General features: G+C 50.0%; 1 protein-coding gene across 2 annotated transcripts; it reads right to left on the reverse strand.

Annotated features, from left to right (window-relative positions):
* Positions 1 to 315: 315 nt before the first annotated feature.
* Positions 316 to 12,956, reverse strand: Mindy1 (MINDY lysine 48 deubiquitinase 1). Of its 2 annotated transcripts, none has more exons than XM_052179790.1 (10): positions 12,862 to 12,956; positions 7,089 to 7,851; positions 5,403 to 5,460; positions 4,965 to 5,029; positions 4,309 to 4,467; positions 3,883 to 3,985; positions 2,866 to 3,008; positions 1,566 to 1,757; positions 1,130 to 1,252; positions 316 to 823 (listed from the first exon to the last, which is right to left on the reverse strand). In XM_052179790.1, the coding sequence occupies exons 2-10, from the start codon at positions 7,581 to 7,583 to the stop codon at positions 743 to 745; spliced, it is 1,419 nt and encodes a 472-aa protein (XP_052035750.1). In that variant the 5' UTR covers positions 7,584 to 7,851; positions 12,862 to 12,956; the 3' UTR covers positions 316 to 742. The 2 variants fall into 2 exon arrangements, with proteins under 2 accessions (XP_052035750.1, XP_052035748.1); XM_052179788.1 differs by having other exon boundaries at positions 1,130 to 1,279.
* Positions 12,957 to 14,496: the final 1,540 nt, after the last annotated feature.

A 14,496-nucleotide genomic window follows, 5' to 3' on the forward strand; every position in this document is an offset into this window, starting at 1 on the left:
CCGGGACTGCACTTATCCACATACCCCACCCCTGGATCTTCCCCAGGAAACCTCAGGCAATTAAGAACAGTAACATCCCTCCAATTCACTTTGTCAAAGCAGGGATTTGAAAATACACCTCCAACTAGAGTCAAGAACATTACTTCCCACAGAACACCTACAAAAACCACAAAGGAGGGAAGAGGGACATGGTGCCCCCTGCTGGCGCCGTGAGAAATGACAGGCAACCTCTCACCTCTCTGGCCCCTCCCCTGTTCACATTCCTCAACTGGGTCAAATATTTAACTCTACTGCTCCAGGGTAAGAATGCAAATCTCAGGAAAGAAGTTTTATTTCCAAACCCCTAGGAAGGCGTTAAAAATAATAGAAACCCAAACCAAACCCTAAAACAAGACAGGCCTGTGGGGTGATCCGGAAGCAACCAGACAGGCGGGATACAGGCGGGACGCTTTACAGCTGGGTAGCGACCCTAGCAGACCGGGTTGTATATCCACAAGACTATTCCAGGAAAGGGGCTGGGCACCGGAGATCTTCACCCAACCCATACTTCTGTGGCCTTGGATGAGGGAAGAGAAGATAGCAGCTCAAGGGCAAAGATGGTACCAAGTCTGACCTTGGCACCTAAGGTGTGTTCGGATCCTCAGCTGTGCACAGAGGTGATCCTGTATGCCTCAGGGGTTGAGATGGGGTGGGGTCCAGAGTCACAGCCTCTGAAAGCCGAAGGGGGCTGTATGGGGCGGAGTCAGAGCAGAACACAGTCTGACTCAGTCTTTGACCTCTGCCGCCGCTCTCCAGCTGGGCGTCCAGATGTGGCTCCTCTCCCCTGTGTGAGATTTAGCAATTAGTTATCTAATAACCTTGGCAGAGGTTACAGACATGGGGGTTCAGGATCAAAGGTAGCACAGGTTACGAGGGGAAAATTTCCAGAGACCAGTATGGAGACCATACGTATTCCACACCAAGCCAGTCAGTGCCCCATACAGAAACAGTACGCATGCCATGCCAAATCAGGTCAGCACCCTTGCCGACCAAGAGAAGGGCCGGCTCGCCTCCGGCGAAGGCGCCCCTGTTCACACGGGTCAGGCTCACCTGGGGCGAAGGCGCCCCTGTTCACACGGGTCAGGCTCACCTGGGGCGAAGGCGCCCTTGTTCGCTCAGGTTGAAGCCCTTGCTGTTGCTGATACTCTTCTTGTTGAAGTTGTTGGGCCAGCTCCAGGTCGCTGAGGCCCAGCGTGCCTTGTGGCTGCTGCTGCTGCAGGGATAAGGCAATAAGGTAGTCCTAGAGAGAAAACGGGTCATGAATGGACGAAGACTAGGAGGACAGAGATTCAGGCCAAACTTCCAAACCAGGTTCCCTTCAAATACTCGACCTGGTAGAACGCATAGTCGAGTAACTTATCGGCGTTGCCAGAAAATCAGTCACTCCAAGCAAGGAAATGACTTCAGGGTAACGTGAAGAGACATGGGTGTTGGACAGCCTCCAGCCAATATAATGCATGAAGTTCACTTATAGGAAATCAGCTTCCATGCCAATGGCCTCTGCACCATCCCCAAAGGCCCCGCACCTGGTCCACCTGCAGCTGCTTCTCGGGAGAGCTACTCCCACCTCCTGCTCCATGGTTCTTGCCTAGGGAATGACTTAAGTGGAAGTCAGAGTCACAAAAGCAGCTGTCACCATCCACGTTATGCAAGCTCTCCCACACCACCTGCTCCTCCTGCAGAAAGCCTTGGTCAGTGACCAGTAGGTACAGGTGACTCTGCAAAAGAGAGACAGCCAGGCTGGAAGTTAGCTCCGTACTGGATCAGGTGCCTGACAAGTACTCAGGGTCCCTCGGTCTGACCCTCAGGACGCCCTGTCTAACACACCCTTCCTGCAAGCTGAAAAGAAGGCAAATTGGTGGGACAGGTGACACAGAAGCAGCTTACAGCCAAGGTACACCTTGAGACCTTCTGAATCTGTCTGTGTACTGACTGGAATTTGACACTGAGCATCTAGTATTTCGTAAATACATGTTGCTATGGGGAGCAGGAAGGGACATCTGAACACAGATGGGGGCACTGTGGTTAAGGAATCCTTGGGGCTAGGGCATCACAACAGATCCAGTTTTCTACCATCTTTCCTTTGCTTCTTCTGTGTTTTCAGATATATATATATATAATACCCTTTTGGGAACCAGAAAAAAACGTGGTGATGCGTGATACAGTCTTAGCCTCTGGGGAATGCCAGGCAGGAAGATCAGAAGTTCAAGGCAAGGCCAGGTGTGGCAGTGCACACCTTTAATTCCAGCACAGCAGATGTAGATACATTTGAGTTCTAGGCCAGCTAGGGCTGCATGATGGCAGACTGGATAGGGGATGGGTGGGAGGGAAGGAATCGCAAAACCAGTGATCTCTCTTCTACTCCATTCCTAAGGAACTTCTGCTCCTAACTCTGGAAATTCCCACTGTTCCTTTCTGGGAGAGGATTAATGTTCCCGTCTCTTTGATAGCGGGTTTATCCCTCAGGATCTGCTCTGGTCAGTGTCATTTTTCAAGCGGATGCAGTGAGAATGAATGCACCATGTTATTCTCTTTTCCTGCATATATAAAGGCTTTTTTTTTTTTTTTTGTCAACCTGAGTTCGAGGGTAAAGATAGTGTGACACAGGATGTAGCCAGTTTGCACTGGACATGCATCATGAGTTAGCAACCAACACTGCGGTAAACCACACAGATCTAGTGGCTTTTGTCACCATGGCTTAACCCACTTTATCCTGCCTGACACACTGAGCCCAGGGAGATGGCTCGGGGAGGTGGCGCGGGAGGTGGCGTGGATGGTACGGGGAGGTGGCTCGGGTCCTGCTCCCCTCCCCCAAAGTCCTGTCACCTCGTGCTTAGTCATCGTGCTAAAGTGGTTGTTTCGAAAGAAGACACCAAGTTCATCTTCCTTAGCAGTTGCTGTGAGCTCGCACAGGCCATGGTAGGTCAGCTGTGCTGCAGTGGTCTCCAGGAACTGTTCCGCAATCAGGCCTGCAACCAGAACGCAGAAACCAGGAGAGACATGGCGTGAATCCAGACCCACACAGGAAAAAAGCAAAACAAATCAAAAGGGTTGGGTGCAGGCTCAAGCGTGCACAGGCCCTCAATTAATCCTGGGTCTGGCGCGCATGCCTTTAGTCCCAGGCCTGGCTAGGCATAGGCAGGTTGATCTCGGTTCCACATAGCAGTTCCAGCCTAGCCTTGGCTACATAGAGAGATCTTGTCTCAAAACAAAAACTGAACCCCTCTTAGCTCCAAAAGCAAATAAAACAAAGTCCAAGATAAAGAGGTTTGTCCAAAACTCCCTAGGGCACTCTCGAGTCCCATCCTGCAGAGCTCCTTCCTCATGCGGGAGTAGTTCAGTGTTAGGCTATGTGCCTAGCATGAACAAGGCCCCGGGATCTGACTCCCAGCAGCACACACACACAGAAGTTGAAGGCAGGCTTGTCAATGCATGTCTGTATTCCTGGTACTTGGATACTGAAGGCAAAAGGAGCAAAGATTCAAAATCATCCTCAGCTCCAAAGCCAGCTTGAGCTAAGAGCCCCGGGTGTACCCCAGTCCTCAGAGCTGAGACAAGGGCCCTTCCTTAGAGCCTGGCCACCATTCACTCAGCCAACAGAGCAAGGGCAGGAGCACACATCTGTAATCTGGGCTCTCTGGAGGTTGGCGTAGGAAGACCAGGGGCTTGAGACTAGTCTGGGCTATGTAGTGATTTCAAGGCCAGCCTGAACTACATGAGACCTTGTATAAAAAGGAAAAACAAGTCTCTTTTTTTTTCTCTCTGTATTACACAAAACAACAACAATAATAGGCCATTCTTCCCTCCACAAGAGATCTACAGGAAGTGGGCTATCACCATCACCTTCTGTCACGAGGTTGGAGTCACTAGAGTGTTTACAAGTGATGATCTTCTCTACCAGCTGGTTGTAGCTCAGTTTCCCAACAGCACTCACAGCCTCAGGACTCTGGGGAGTAAAATGGGGTGCAGAAAAAAAATAAACTTTTTTTTTTAAGGAAGGAAATGAACCAAACCCATTGGACTGTGACTCTTTAGATCAAAGACTCCTGAACTTTTGAAGTCCAAAGACCTGACCTTATTTGTGTGTGGTTTCCCCATCCTGGGATGTGACTCCACCCAATATTAGAATCCAAGGAATCCCGGGTCAGTTCAATCTCCAAATCCTACCCATCCTTCAGGCCTTCCCTTCCCAGACGCCCCGGTCTAAAACCTTTTTGTCTTTATTTGTACCGTTTGGGTGGAGATTCGCCCTGGGTGCCTGGGCCTCACCTGTGGGTCCACCAGCCAGCCATGGTACAGAGGTATCCCCAGCAGGTCGAAGATGCTGCACTCTGGTGTATACTCAAAGTCGGAGACGCCCGTGAACCGAACGTTGACGTCCAGGCCTGTGGCCAGTTTAGGGAGCACCGTCATTGCATCGTCCACATTCTGGTGGGAGAAAAGACAAGATGGGAGGTCTAGCCTTCCCTCCATCACACCCACCATCTCATGTTTTCATGTCTGGCTTTTTTACAAACCGCTCATTTCACCCACCTCTTACCTCAACCCCCCTTTGGTGAGACATAGCTCTGGCTGTATTGAAACTAACTCTGTAGACCAAGCTGGCCTTGAACTCACATTTACCTCTCTCTGCTTCCCAAGTGCTGTGATTAAAAGGTGTACCTCACTGTACAGCACTATGCTGGGCTAGCTTAATCCTCTTTATCTTATACAAAAATTAATGTTTTTTTTTTCATGACAGAGTGATGTTGTTCTTTACTGGAACCACACCAAGATGAGGAACTAACCACAAAAGTTTCATGGGGCCCAGAGTTCCCTTGTAAGCCTGCAGACCCTATGCCCACTGCCCTTCAGCACAGGGCTTCTCAGGAGGGCCAGGGTCCCCTGCAAGCTTGCAGACCCGGCCCACCACCCTCTTGCCTCACCTGCTGAAAGTTAAGTTGAAGGCCCTCAGACTTCTCTTGGGGTTTGATGGACAGAAGGCAATTTCCTGTAAGACAGGAAACTCATCAGCCTACCCTAGCCTGCCAATTGTCCCCAAAACGTGGCTTCCTCCTCTTCTGGAGAATGGGGATAATTTCAGAGGACCATAGATTTTCAAACTCCAATCCAGAATTTTAATTTCTCAGAGGAATAAATAGGTGATAGAGGTGAAAGACCCACCCAATTCAGTGCTAAAGTCTGTAGACACAGTGCTCGCCTAGGGTGGTCAAGGCCTGCATTTGGTCCCCAGCACCACGAATCGTGGTGGTGGGTAGTGACTCTACTTTCTACACTCCAGCTTTACAGAAAAGACAGGGACTCTTCCTTACCCTCAATCCCACAGAGCTCCAAATGAGGGCCACCATCACTACATCACTCACCAAGATGTGTCAGGAGCTCATCTGATGTGATCACTTCCTTCTGAGGGGGCAGCTTCACCTGAAGAGAGAAGGGTGGTCATATGGGAGCTTTTACTGCCAGCAGTGAAGAAAAAACACACCGCGAGAGGCGGGGTCCAAGCTGGCATGGCGGCTCACCACCGTGATCCCAGTACTGAGGAAGCAGAGGCAGGTGGATCTCGGCATGTCCAGATAGGTCTATACAGTGAGCTTAAACCAGTCCAGGCAACAAAGTGAGACAAAACAAAAAACAAGGCGCAAACAAAGAAAACAAGGAAGATGGAGACAGAAGGGGAGAGCCGACACTGTGGGATGTAGGATCCCACTGTGAACCCAGGGACTGCGTTTAATGGAAAAACCTGTTTCTAGTTGAGATGTGGCTCAACTTTAGCATGCATTTTTAATCCAAGAGCATTCTGCTTGAATACTGTAAATAGGATTAAATAAAATCAACCAGAGGTCAATAGGCAGAGTAAACAACCAGTCAACAGGAAATGAATATCCATTGTTAAAAAAAAACCTTGGAGCCAGGAGGTGGTGGCCTGTAATCCCATCCCTCTGGGAGGCAGAGGCAGGCGGATTTCTGAGTTCGAGGCTAGCCTGGTCTACAGAGTGAGCTCCAGGACAGCCAGGGCTATACAGAGAAACCCTGTCTCGAAGAAAAAAAAAAAAAAAAAACAAATCCAAAAAACCAAAAAAAAAAAAAAAGAACGAAAGAAAGATGAATGTGGCATCTCCAGACTCAGTGTTGATGCCCTTCGACAAGAGAACTTAAGAGACTAGCCTCTGTGTGACTCTGGTTTCAGTGACCCTCAAGTCCCCAGCACCCCATACGCCACACAAGCACCCCACAGCCAGCTTACATACGCCCACCTGTCAACACTAGCTGCTGGCCTGCTGCCAATGCTCTCAAGGACATTCCGGGATCTCTCACAGTGCCACCCTCCTGGCCTGACACAGAAAGGCATCATATCTGACATGGGTGGAGCTTGACTAAAAATCCCACAGTACTCTTCCTGAGAGGACTTCCCAGTGGACCCTGAATCGTCGTTTGTGTAACCATTCCCCACGTGGTAAGATGGCTATGTCTGTGAGATTGCAGTAACCTGTACACGGAGGATGCGTTCATGTACGGTGTATTCAGATGCTGATGTCTACACTCAAACATCTGGTAGGATAATGGCATGGTCAAGCGTCTCCAGGCTCAGCGTTATGTAAAAATCATCTTCCATCATCTCTGATTGGTCAATAAAGGGCATTTCAGCCTAAAGCTGGGCAGAAAAGAGGACAGGGCAGGACTCCAGTCCCAGGCAGGGGGTCCTCAAGGGGACCACAGAGTAGGGAGACAGAGAAGGACCACGAAGAAAGAACAGGTGAAGAGACCATCAAGATCTGCCATGAACCTGCCCAGCTTAGGTTTGCAGCTTGTTAATAGAAATACCAGGTCTCTGTGTCTTTGTTTGGGAGCTAAAACAGGCTAGAGCAGTGTAGAAATGCCCAGCTGTTATTTGAGAACAAGGTGGCAGGGGTAGAAATCCTTCCAAGAATTCCTTTTACAGTGGCCGTTGTATAGCACGGGGTTGTAAGGAATGTTTACGTGAATAAACCAAGCATCTCGGAAAGGCACGTCTCTGGACATCTGCCCAGCCCCTCACGCTCTGCGCCTACCTTCCACTGAAGAAAGAGGATATTCATGATGGCCAGGAGAGGACAAGGACCATTGCTGCTCTGGGTGATGATGGGGGTCCGTTCTCCCTTCCAGGGGATCCACTTGACACAGTAGAAATCTAGATCAGGCTGTTGCATCCTGGGGGACTGGGGAAGCTCCTGTGGCCTGGAACATGCCTCAGTTGTCTCTACCTTAGATGATGTCCCACAGGCTGGCTCAGAAGTACTTGAGCTAGCTTCAGGGGGAGGACACTCAAGATTTTCCCCATCATGGGCTGGTGGCAAAGTTTGGACTCCTGGATCCTGTTCTCCAGCTGCCGCATCAACATCTGCATTGTCCTCATCCTGAGGATGCTTCTCTGGTCCAGCCTCTGCACCATCCTTGTCCTGAGGATACTTCTCTGGCCTAGACAGGGCCTTGTGTTTTTCAGATTCAACAGTTTCTGCACTACTGGCCTGACCAGGGGCTGGGCACTCTGCCTGAGGTGGTTCCATAGTGGGTGGAGAGTGGCAGAGGATACGGAAGTTCTGTGACCTCGGGGTATTCTAGTGTTCAGAAGAGAGACAGGGCCCACAAGGTCACTGAGTTACAAAGCACAGGGAACAAGTCAAAGAGAACAGTGTAGGCCACTCTGGCTCCAGATTTAAGCTTTTCTCTGCATGGATAAACAGGACTCCACTCATTCCACCTCTGCCTTGCTGTGACCAGGTGGGGCTAACCAGGCTTGGAGGATGGAAGGTACTGGGTGCCACTGCCTTCTTCCTGAAACAGAAAATGATAGAGAATGAGGAGAAGACAGAGAGGTCTAAAGGGATGGCTCAGAGCACTGGCTGTCCCTCCAGAGCTAACTCCCAGGACCCACAGGACCCCTTACAACCACCTCTACCTCCAAGTGGGGGGGGGGTCTACTACCCTCTCCTGGCACAGACACACAGGCGAAATACTCACACACAAAAGAGAATAAAACATTTTTTAGAAAAGACAGAACAGGGGGCTGGAGAGATGGCTCAGCGGTTAAGAGCACTGTCTTGCTCTGCCAGTCCTGAGTTCAATTCCCAGCAACCACATGGTGGCTCACAACCATCTGTAATGGGATCCGATGCCCTCTTCTGGTGTGTCTGAAGACAGCTGCAGTGTACTCATATAAATAAAAGATAAATCTTAAAAAAAATAAAAAAGAAAGAAAGAAAAGAAAAAGAGAAGAATAAGAGAAGACAGAACAGAGAGGTTAAGTGTGAAGCCAAGAAGGAAGGAAGAGGGCTGGAGAGAAAAATTAAAACTATCCCACAGTGGGCTGCTGGAGCTTCCCAAGCAAACAAACCAAACCAGTAAGCAAAACCAAACAACCCTTAAGGTTAGCGACAGGTCGATGTTCAGGCTGCGTTGTCAGTTCCAGACCTCATAGCCACCACCAAACCTTGTCCCTTCCCAGAACATTCTGAGCACGTGGCTGGTATCCTTAGGGACAAGCTACCTTTGTCCTGCTCACCCCAGGGACCAGAGAGTTGTCATCATATGGTTTGGTGGATGAAGATGTAAAAAAAAAAAAAAGTAGCACCATGTTCTTAAATTTTGTGCCAAGCTGGTAAGGAAGAAGAAATATCGTTCCTCCAAGGGCTCTGCAGTTATTTACTTATTTATTTAGACAAAGTCTTATTATGCAGGTGAAGCTGGCTTATGAAGACCAAGCCAGCCCCAAACTCAGGTCCACTTGCCTGTCTCCTGGGTGCTGAAATTAGAAGTGTGTGCCACCATGCCAGGCGATGGCCTAGAATTCTCGGTGGTGCTCCCACCTCAGCCACCCAGGTGCTGATTAGAAGCCCCGAGTCACCAGCCTAGCTCTCACAAAGTCACCCTGAACCCGACACAATCCCAAACCAGTCACAGGAGAAAGGTTAGGGAGGGGCTTCCTGTTGAGGAAAGGAAATGCAGTCGTGGGAATTGACTCAGTGTTGGGTGAGTAACTTTGTAATCTGGGCATCCCTGAAAGGATTGAGAGTATTCTAAAGCAGGGTCCCAACCTTCCCAGTGCTGCGACCCTTTAACACAGTCCCTCATGAGGTGGTGACCCCCAACCATAAAAGAATTCTCATTGCTACTTCATCACTGTACCTTTGTCATTGTTAGGAATTCTAAGGTACATATTTGTGGTTTTCTGTCTTAGGTGGGTGGGTCAGCAATCCCAAAGGAGTTGCGACCCACAGGGTGAGAACCACTGTGCTAAAGAGACACCTCATTCCCTTCATCTCATTGTCAACCTGACCGTTGAAACAATGGATCCCGAGCTGGAGAGAAGGCTCAGCGCTTAAGAGCACTGACTGCTCTTCCAGAGGACCTGAGTTCAATTCCCAGCAACCACATGGTGGCTCACAACCATCCGTAATGAGAAATGCTGCCCTCTTCTGGCCTGCAGGCACACAAGCAGGCAGAACACTATACATAATAAATAAATCTTAACAAAACAAAATAAACAAAAACCCCAGAATCATAAAAAAAAAAAAAAGAAAAGAAACAATGGATCCACGGTGCTCTGGTGGTGCACGCCTTTGATCCCAGCACTTGGGAGGCAGCGGCAGGCAGGCAGATTTCAGAGTGGGAGGCCAGCCTGGTCTACAGAGTGAGTTCAAGGACAGCCGGGGCTATACAGAGAAACCCTGTCTCAGAAAAAACAAAGCAAAAAAACAAACAAACAAACAAAAACAAAAACAAAAAACAAAAAAATAAAGAAAGAAATAAAGTAAGAGGAGGAAGGAAGGAAGGAAGGAAGGAAGGAAGGAAGGATTCCAAGGAATTGAAATTCCCCCCTCCCCCTCCCAAGCCTGGAGGAGAAAAACACCGACCCTTAAATCCAGCCAGAGAGGCACTTGTATCCACAGCATTCTAACAACTTGCCTCACCCTGCAGGTGAGGCTAAGACCCAGACAAAGTAGGTCAGTCAAGGCAGACCACGCCTTGACCAGCCGCCGGTGCAGAAACCAGGCTCTCTACTGAAACTTTACCCTTAGTTTCCCCATCTCTTTGTTGCTAATCCTAAAGTGGCCACATTGGATAATCCTTGCTTCTTTTTCTTTCTACCTTTCACTATGATTTGTTTTTGTTTTTTGTTTTTGTTGTTTTGTTTGTTGTTGTTTTAGATTTTTTTTTTTTGAGACAGGGTTTCTCTGTGTAGCCCTGGCTGTCCTGGAACTCACTCTGTAGACCATGCTGGCCTTGAACTCAGAAATCCGCCTGCCTCTGCCTCCTAGAGTGCTAGGATTACAGGAGTGAGCCACCACCTCCAGGCCTCACTATGATTATTTTAATTTTATTACTTTTACCTAGCGCCTCCTGTGTACACACCTGGAGGCCAGGAGGAGACTTTCAAGTTTGTTCTGTCCTTACACCACGTGGAGCCTGGGGCTCCAGCTCAGGTCCACAGGCAGCCAGAGCCCTCCAGAGCCCTAACCAGCTAAACACGGCTTTTTGGGCTGCCCAAGACACAGGTTCTAATCCTACTACTGGTAACAACTTTAGTTAAGGGACACACAAAGACTCCCCACAATCCTTGCAGTAGATTGCTCTTACCAGCTAGGTTGACACAGCAACTCCAGATCCTCGTTTCTGTCAGTGCTTAGACCCAGAGATCTCTAGTTCAATATTTAAACGGAATGGGAAACTGTGGCTTGTCGATTTACTTTAAAATAGCCCAGGGTGCCGGGCGTGGTGGTGCACGCCTGTGATCCCAGCACTTGGAAGGCAGAGGCAGTCAGATTTTTCAGTTCAAGGCCAGCCTGGTCTACAGAGTGAGTTCCAGGACAGCCAGGGCTACAAAGAGAAACCCTGTCTCGGAAAAACCGAGGTGGGGGTGGGGGAACCATCCCAGGGGCCGGAGAGGTGGCTCAGCGGTTAGGGCACTTAGGATCAAGGCTCAACTCCCAACCCCCGCAGAGAGGTTCACAAGGAACTGTGACTCCAGTTCCAGGGAAGCTGCCAGCGTCTTCTGGCTTCCGTGGGCAACAAGGACACATGGTGTACATACGCAGAGGCAAGCACTCATAAACGTGTATGTATACCTCCGCTAGTTGTGTATGATAACAATAATTTCAGCTACCAAGGAGGCTGAGGCAGGAGGATCTTTGTGAGACTGTATCTAAAAATAAAAAAAGAGCTGGAGATGTAGCTCAGTGGTGGAGCCTCGCCTGGCAATGCAATGCCCGCCGTCCAAGCCTCACAACCTATTGGCACACGTGTCTCCATGGACACTTGGCATCAAGTGAGGTCCAGATAGGCCTGCAGATAATAAAAGCAGTCCCTGCCTCTGAAATACTTCCCTTCAGTCTCCTCACTCCCTCCCTGCTCACGGACAGGACAGGATGTGGGGCATTCTGGGGACTAGCCTAGCAGAATGTGCCTGTCACATGCAAGGTCCTGGGTTTGACCTCCAGCACCGTAACAAAAAGAAAGCCAGGAGAGACGAAATCAATTAGAATCTTCTTTTTCTTTTAAACTGGTATCATCGGGCATGGTGGCACAAATCTTTAATCCCAGCACTTGTGGGCAGAGACAAGCGGATCTGGTTACCTACTTTCCCCTTGTAAACCTTCAAACATAGACTTGGGGACTATGAAAAGGCCTTGGAGTGTCAGCTGGGTGTGGTGTTTCAGGACTTCCAATCCTTATTCCTCAAGGGACCTGAGGCTGGAGGACCTTGAGGTCGGCCTGGGCTACAGAGAAACATCAACGCTATTGAAATAACATAAATATAGTAAATTGATCATTCTTCTTATTTAAATATAACTTGTGCTAACTGCAGGTAATTTATATTTTGTTAATTTAGACTTAGAGTAGCAAAAATTACCTGGAGGCCTTCCACCACCCCCCTCTCTCCACATCTCTCTCTTTCTCCATAGCACTTAGAGTGAACCTTGAAACAGGCCACGCCTGGGAAATATTAAAAAGCATAAACACAAGCATGGCTCATTTTCTGCCCAACGCTAGAAATGCTCAATAATTAAGTGGGGCTTGGGAAAGCTAGCCGACCAAGAAAGGGAGCTACAAGAAACCACAGGAGGGAGGGAGTGGGGTCTCAGTGAGAGAGGACAGAGACAGCTCAGAGCAGGAAGAGATACAGAGGGCTCCACCTGGCAAGGCCCACTCCTGGCGGGGAGGGCACTGCGGGTCTCAGAAGGCAAAAGAATGACGGACCGGAGGGTACTCAAACAAGCAGGGGTTTGGGCCCTGTCCGTCCTCTTCTTTCCTCAGTCCAAATTCTACACTTCCTGTCTTCCTGGAATTACCTATGGTGACCCACAGGGAGTCAGATAACTCCGGTCCTTTCCTAGTCAGCAGCCATTTCCAGAGTGGGAAAAGCATATTAAGCAGGTATGTACTTAAAGGCTTCACCCGCCCTCCGGACTCTTCGCCCCTCAAGTCCTTTACTGGTTATCAGCCAGTTTTGTCAGCTGAACGCATTTCTTCACACCAACATGCTTTGAGATTCCTCCAGAAAATGGCAAACCCTGCCATTCTGGCTCTCTAGGAGAGGGAGACGGTTTAGGCTTATATGGGGGAAATGAAGAGACCGCATCTCTTTCACTGTTCCATCTCTTACTGCTCCGGGTGCCAGGGATCCCGTAAGCGACCCAGACTTAGAGACCACAGATGGGACATCAGGTGTCAACTTCGCCCAGAGAGGGTGGGGGGAGCTGCGAGCCGAGGTGAAGAGGACAGTTTGAAAACAAACTTTTTATCTCAAAGAGGCGGATGAGGTTCCGGCACTGGGAGAGGACTCACCTCCGGCGGGTCTACGCGGGAGGTGGGGACATCGTCGAGGGGCGCCGACCGCGCCAGCTGCCTCCCAGCTGTCAGCCCGGAGCTTAGCGGCTGGACTCGGGTTTACTCTCGCGGCGTCCAGCCCGGGTCGCGGTCACTTCCGGACTCACGCCCAACCCCGGGGGTGCCGGGGCAGGGTCAGGGGCGAGGACAAGCAGGGCGCAGCCCAGGCGGTGCCCCGGCTTCCCGGGGTCCTCCGGATTCCCGAGTCTCCGCGCCTCCGGCGTGCGCTCCAGGCCCTGCCTACAAACCGGCTTTCAAAGGAAGTTTGTGGTTTTCCTTTTTCTTCCTTCTCTCCCTCTTTCCCTCGGTCCGGACAAAGACGGAATCGCCCCGGACGCCGTCCCTGGAGGAGGAGGGCCCGGCTCAGCCACCGAGGATGGCCATCGGGGCTGTCTGACCGGTCAGCAGCCCGGTGAGCCGCAGGAAGGAAGAGAGAAAAACAACAGACCCTTTCTCTTCCCTCCGCCTGCCGCGGGAAGGACGGAGCGCGTGTGCCTCTCTGGTGAGAACCGGGAAAAGCAAGCGGCCTGGCAGAGGCGGGAGGAGCAGGGCGGGACGGCAGCCGGGTTACACCTCCCGGGATGCCCGCCGCAGCCCTCTGCTCCGGAGCCAAGAAAGCGGGGCGGGAGAGCGTCGTGTTTGCATAGTTACTCCTTTAATATGAAAGAAAATTCCCACTCCTGGCTTTCTGGAGCCCCCGAGCTCCTTTCCAAGGAACTCCTTTCCCTTCCTCCCCGAATGACTTTTAAAGGCTGGGAGTGAAACTGGTTCAGCTGTGTACCTGGTCGAGGGGGAGGAAGACGTTCCTCTGCCTCTCCTCACCTCCCTGCGACGCAGGACAATCTGGGGAAAGATTTAAAAAACGAGGGAGCATGTTATGGTGAAGGGACATTTTCCCCCCACGTAGTCTGTCCCGGGACACGCAAGTGGCAGTTACGGGATGTTGGAACCTAGCCTTACGTTCTGAAGGCTCCTCTAAACCATTGATGTGAGCAGAGGATGCGGCTTCAAGCAACTCGGAAAGCCGAGAGAACAGCTGCGACAGAGACCCAGGAACTCCGACAACAGTTGCGACAGAGACCCAGGAAGCAAAGTCACGGTTGCAACAGTCCGAGAATGAGAAGCTACTTGCTCAGGCTGTAGAAGAAAGGCTATGAAGAAGCAGGAAACAGTTGGCATGACTGTACGTTAAGAAAACAAGTAAAAGATTATGGTAATGTTTTCCTAGTATGAACAGACACATTGATCACGACATGTCACTTTGGTAAAGGGGAGAATTTTGTTTTGTTTTGTTTTTTGAAGTAAAGGGGAGAATTAAAAAAAGGGGAAAAACCACCTAACATGGGAAAATTTTAATAAATAATATATATAGCAATGTAATTTATTTGTTTATTTTGGCTTTTCTTTCTTTTCTTTTTTTCTTTCTTTCTTTCCTTTTTTTTGTTGTTGTTGTTTTGTTTTGTTTTTTGGATTTGGCTTTTTCGAGACAGGGTTTCTCTGTGTAGCCCTGGCTGTCCTGGAACTCACTCTGTAGACCAGGCTGGCCTGGAACTCAGAGATCCACCTGCCTCTGCCTCCCAGAGTGCTGGGATT

The sequence above is a fragment of the Apodemus sylvaticus genome, chromosome 4 (genome assembly GCF_947179515.1).
Source record: "Apodemus sylvaticus chromosome 4, mApoSyl1.1, whole genome shotgun sequence".
In the NCBI taxonomy this organism is placed as follows: Eukaryota; Metazoa; Chordata; class Mammalia; order Rodentia; family Muridae; genus Apodemus; species Apodemus sylvaticus.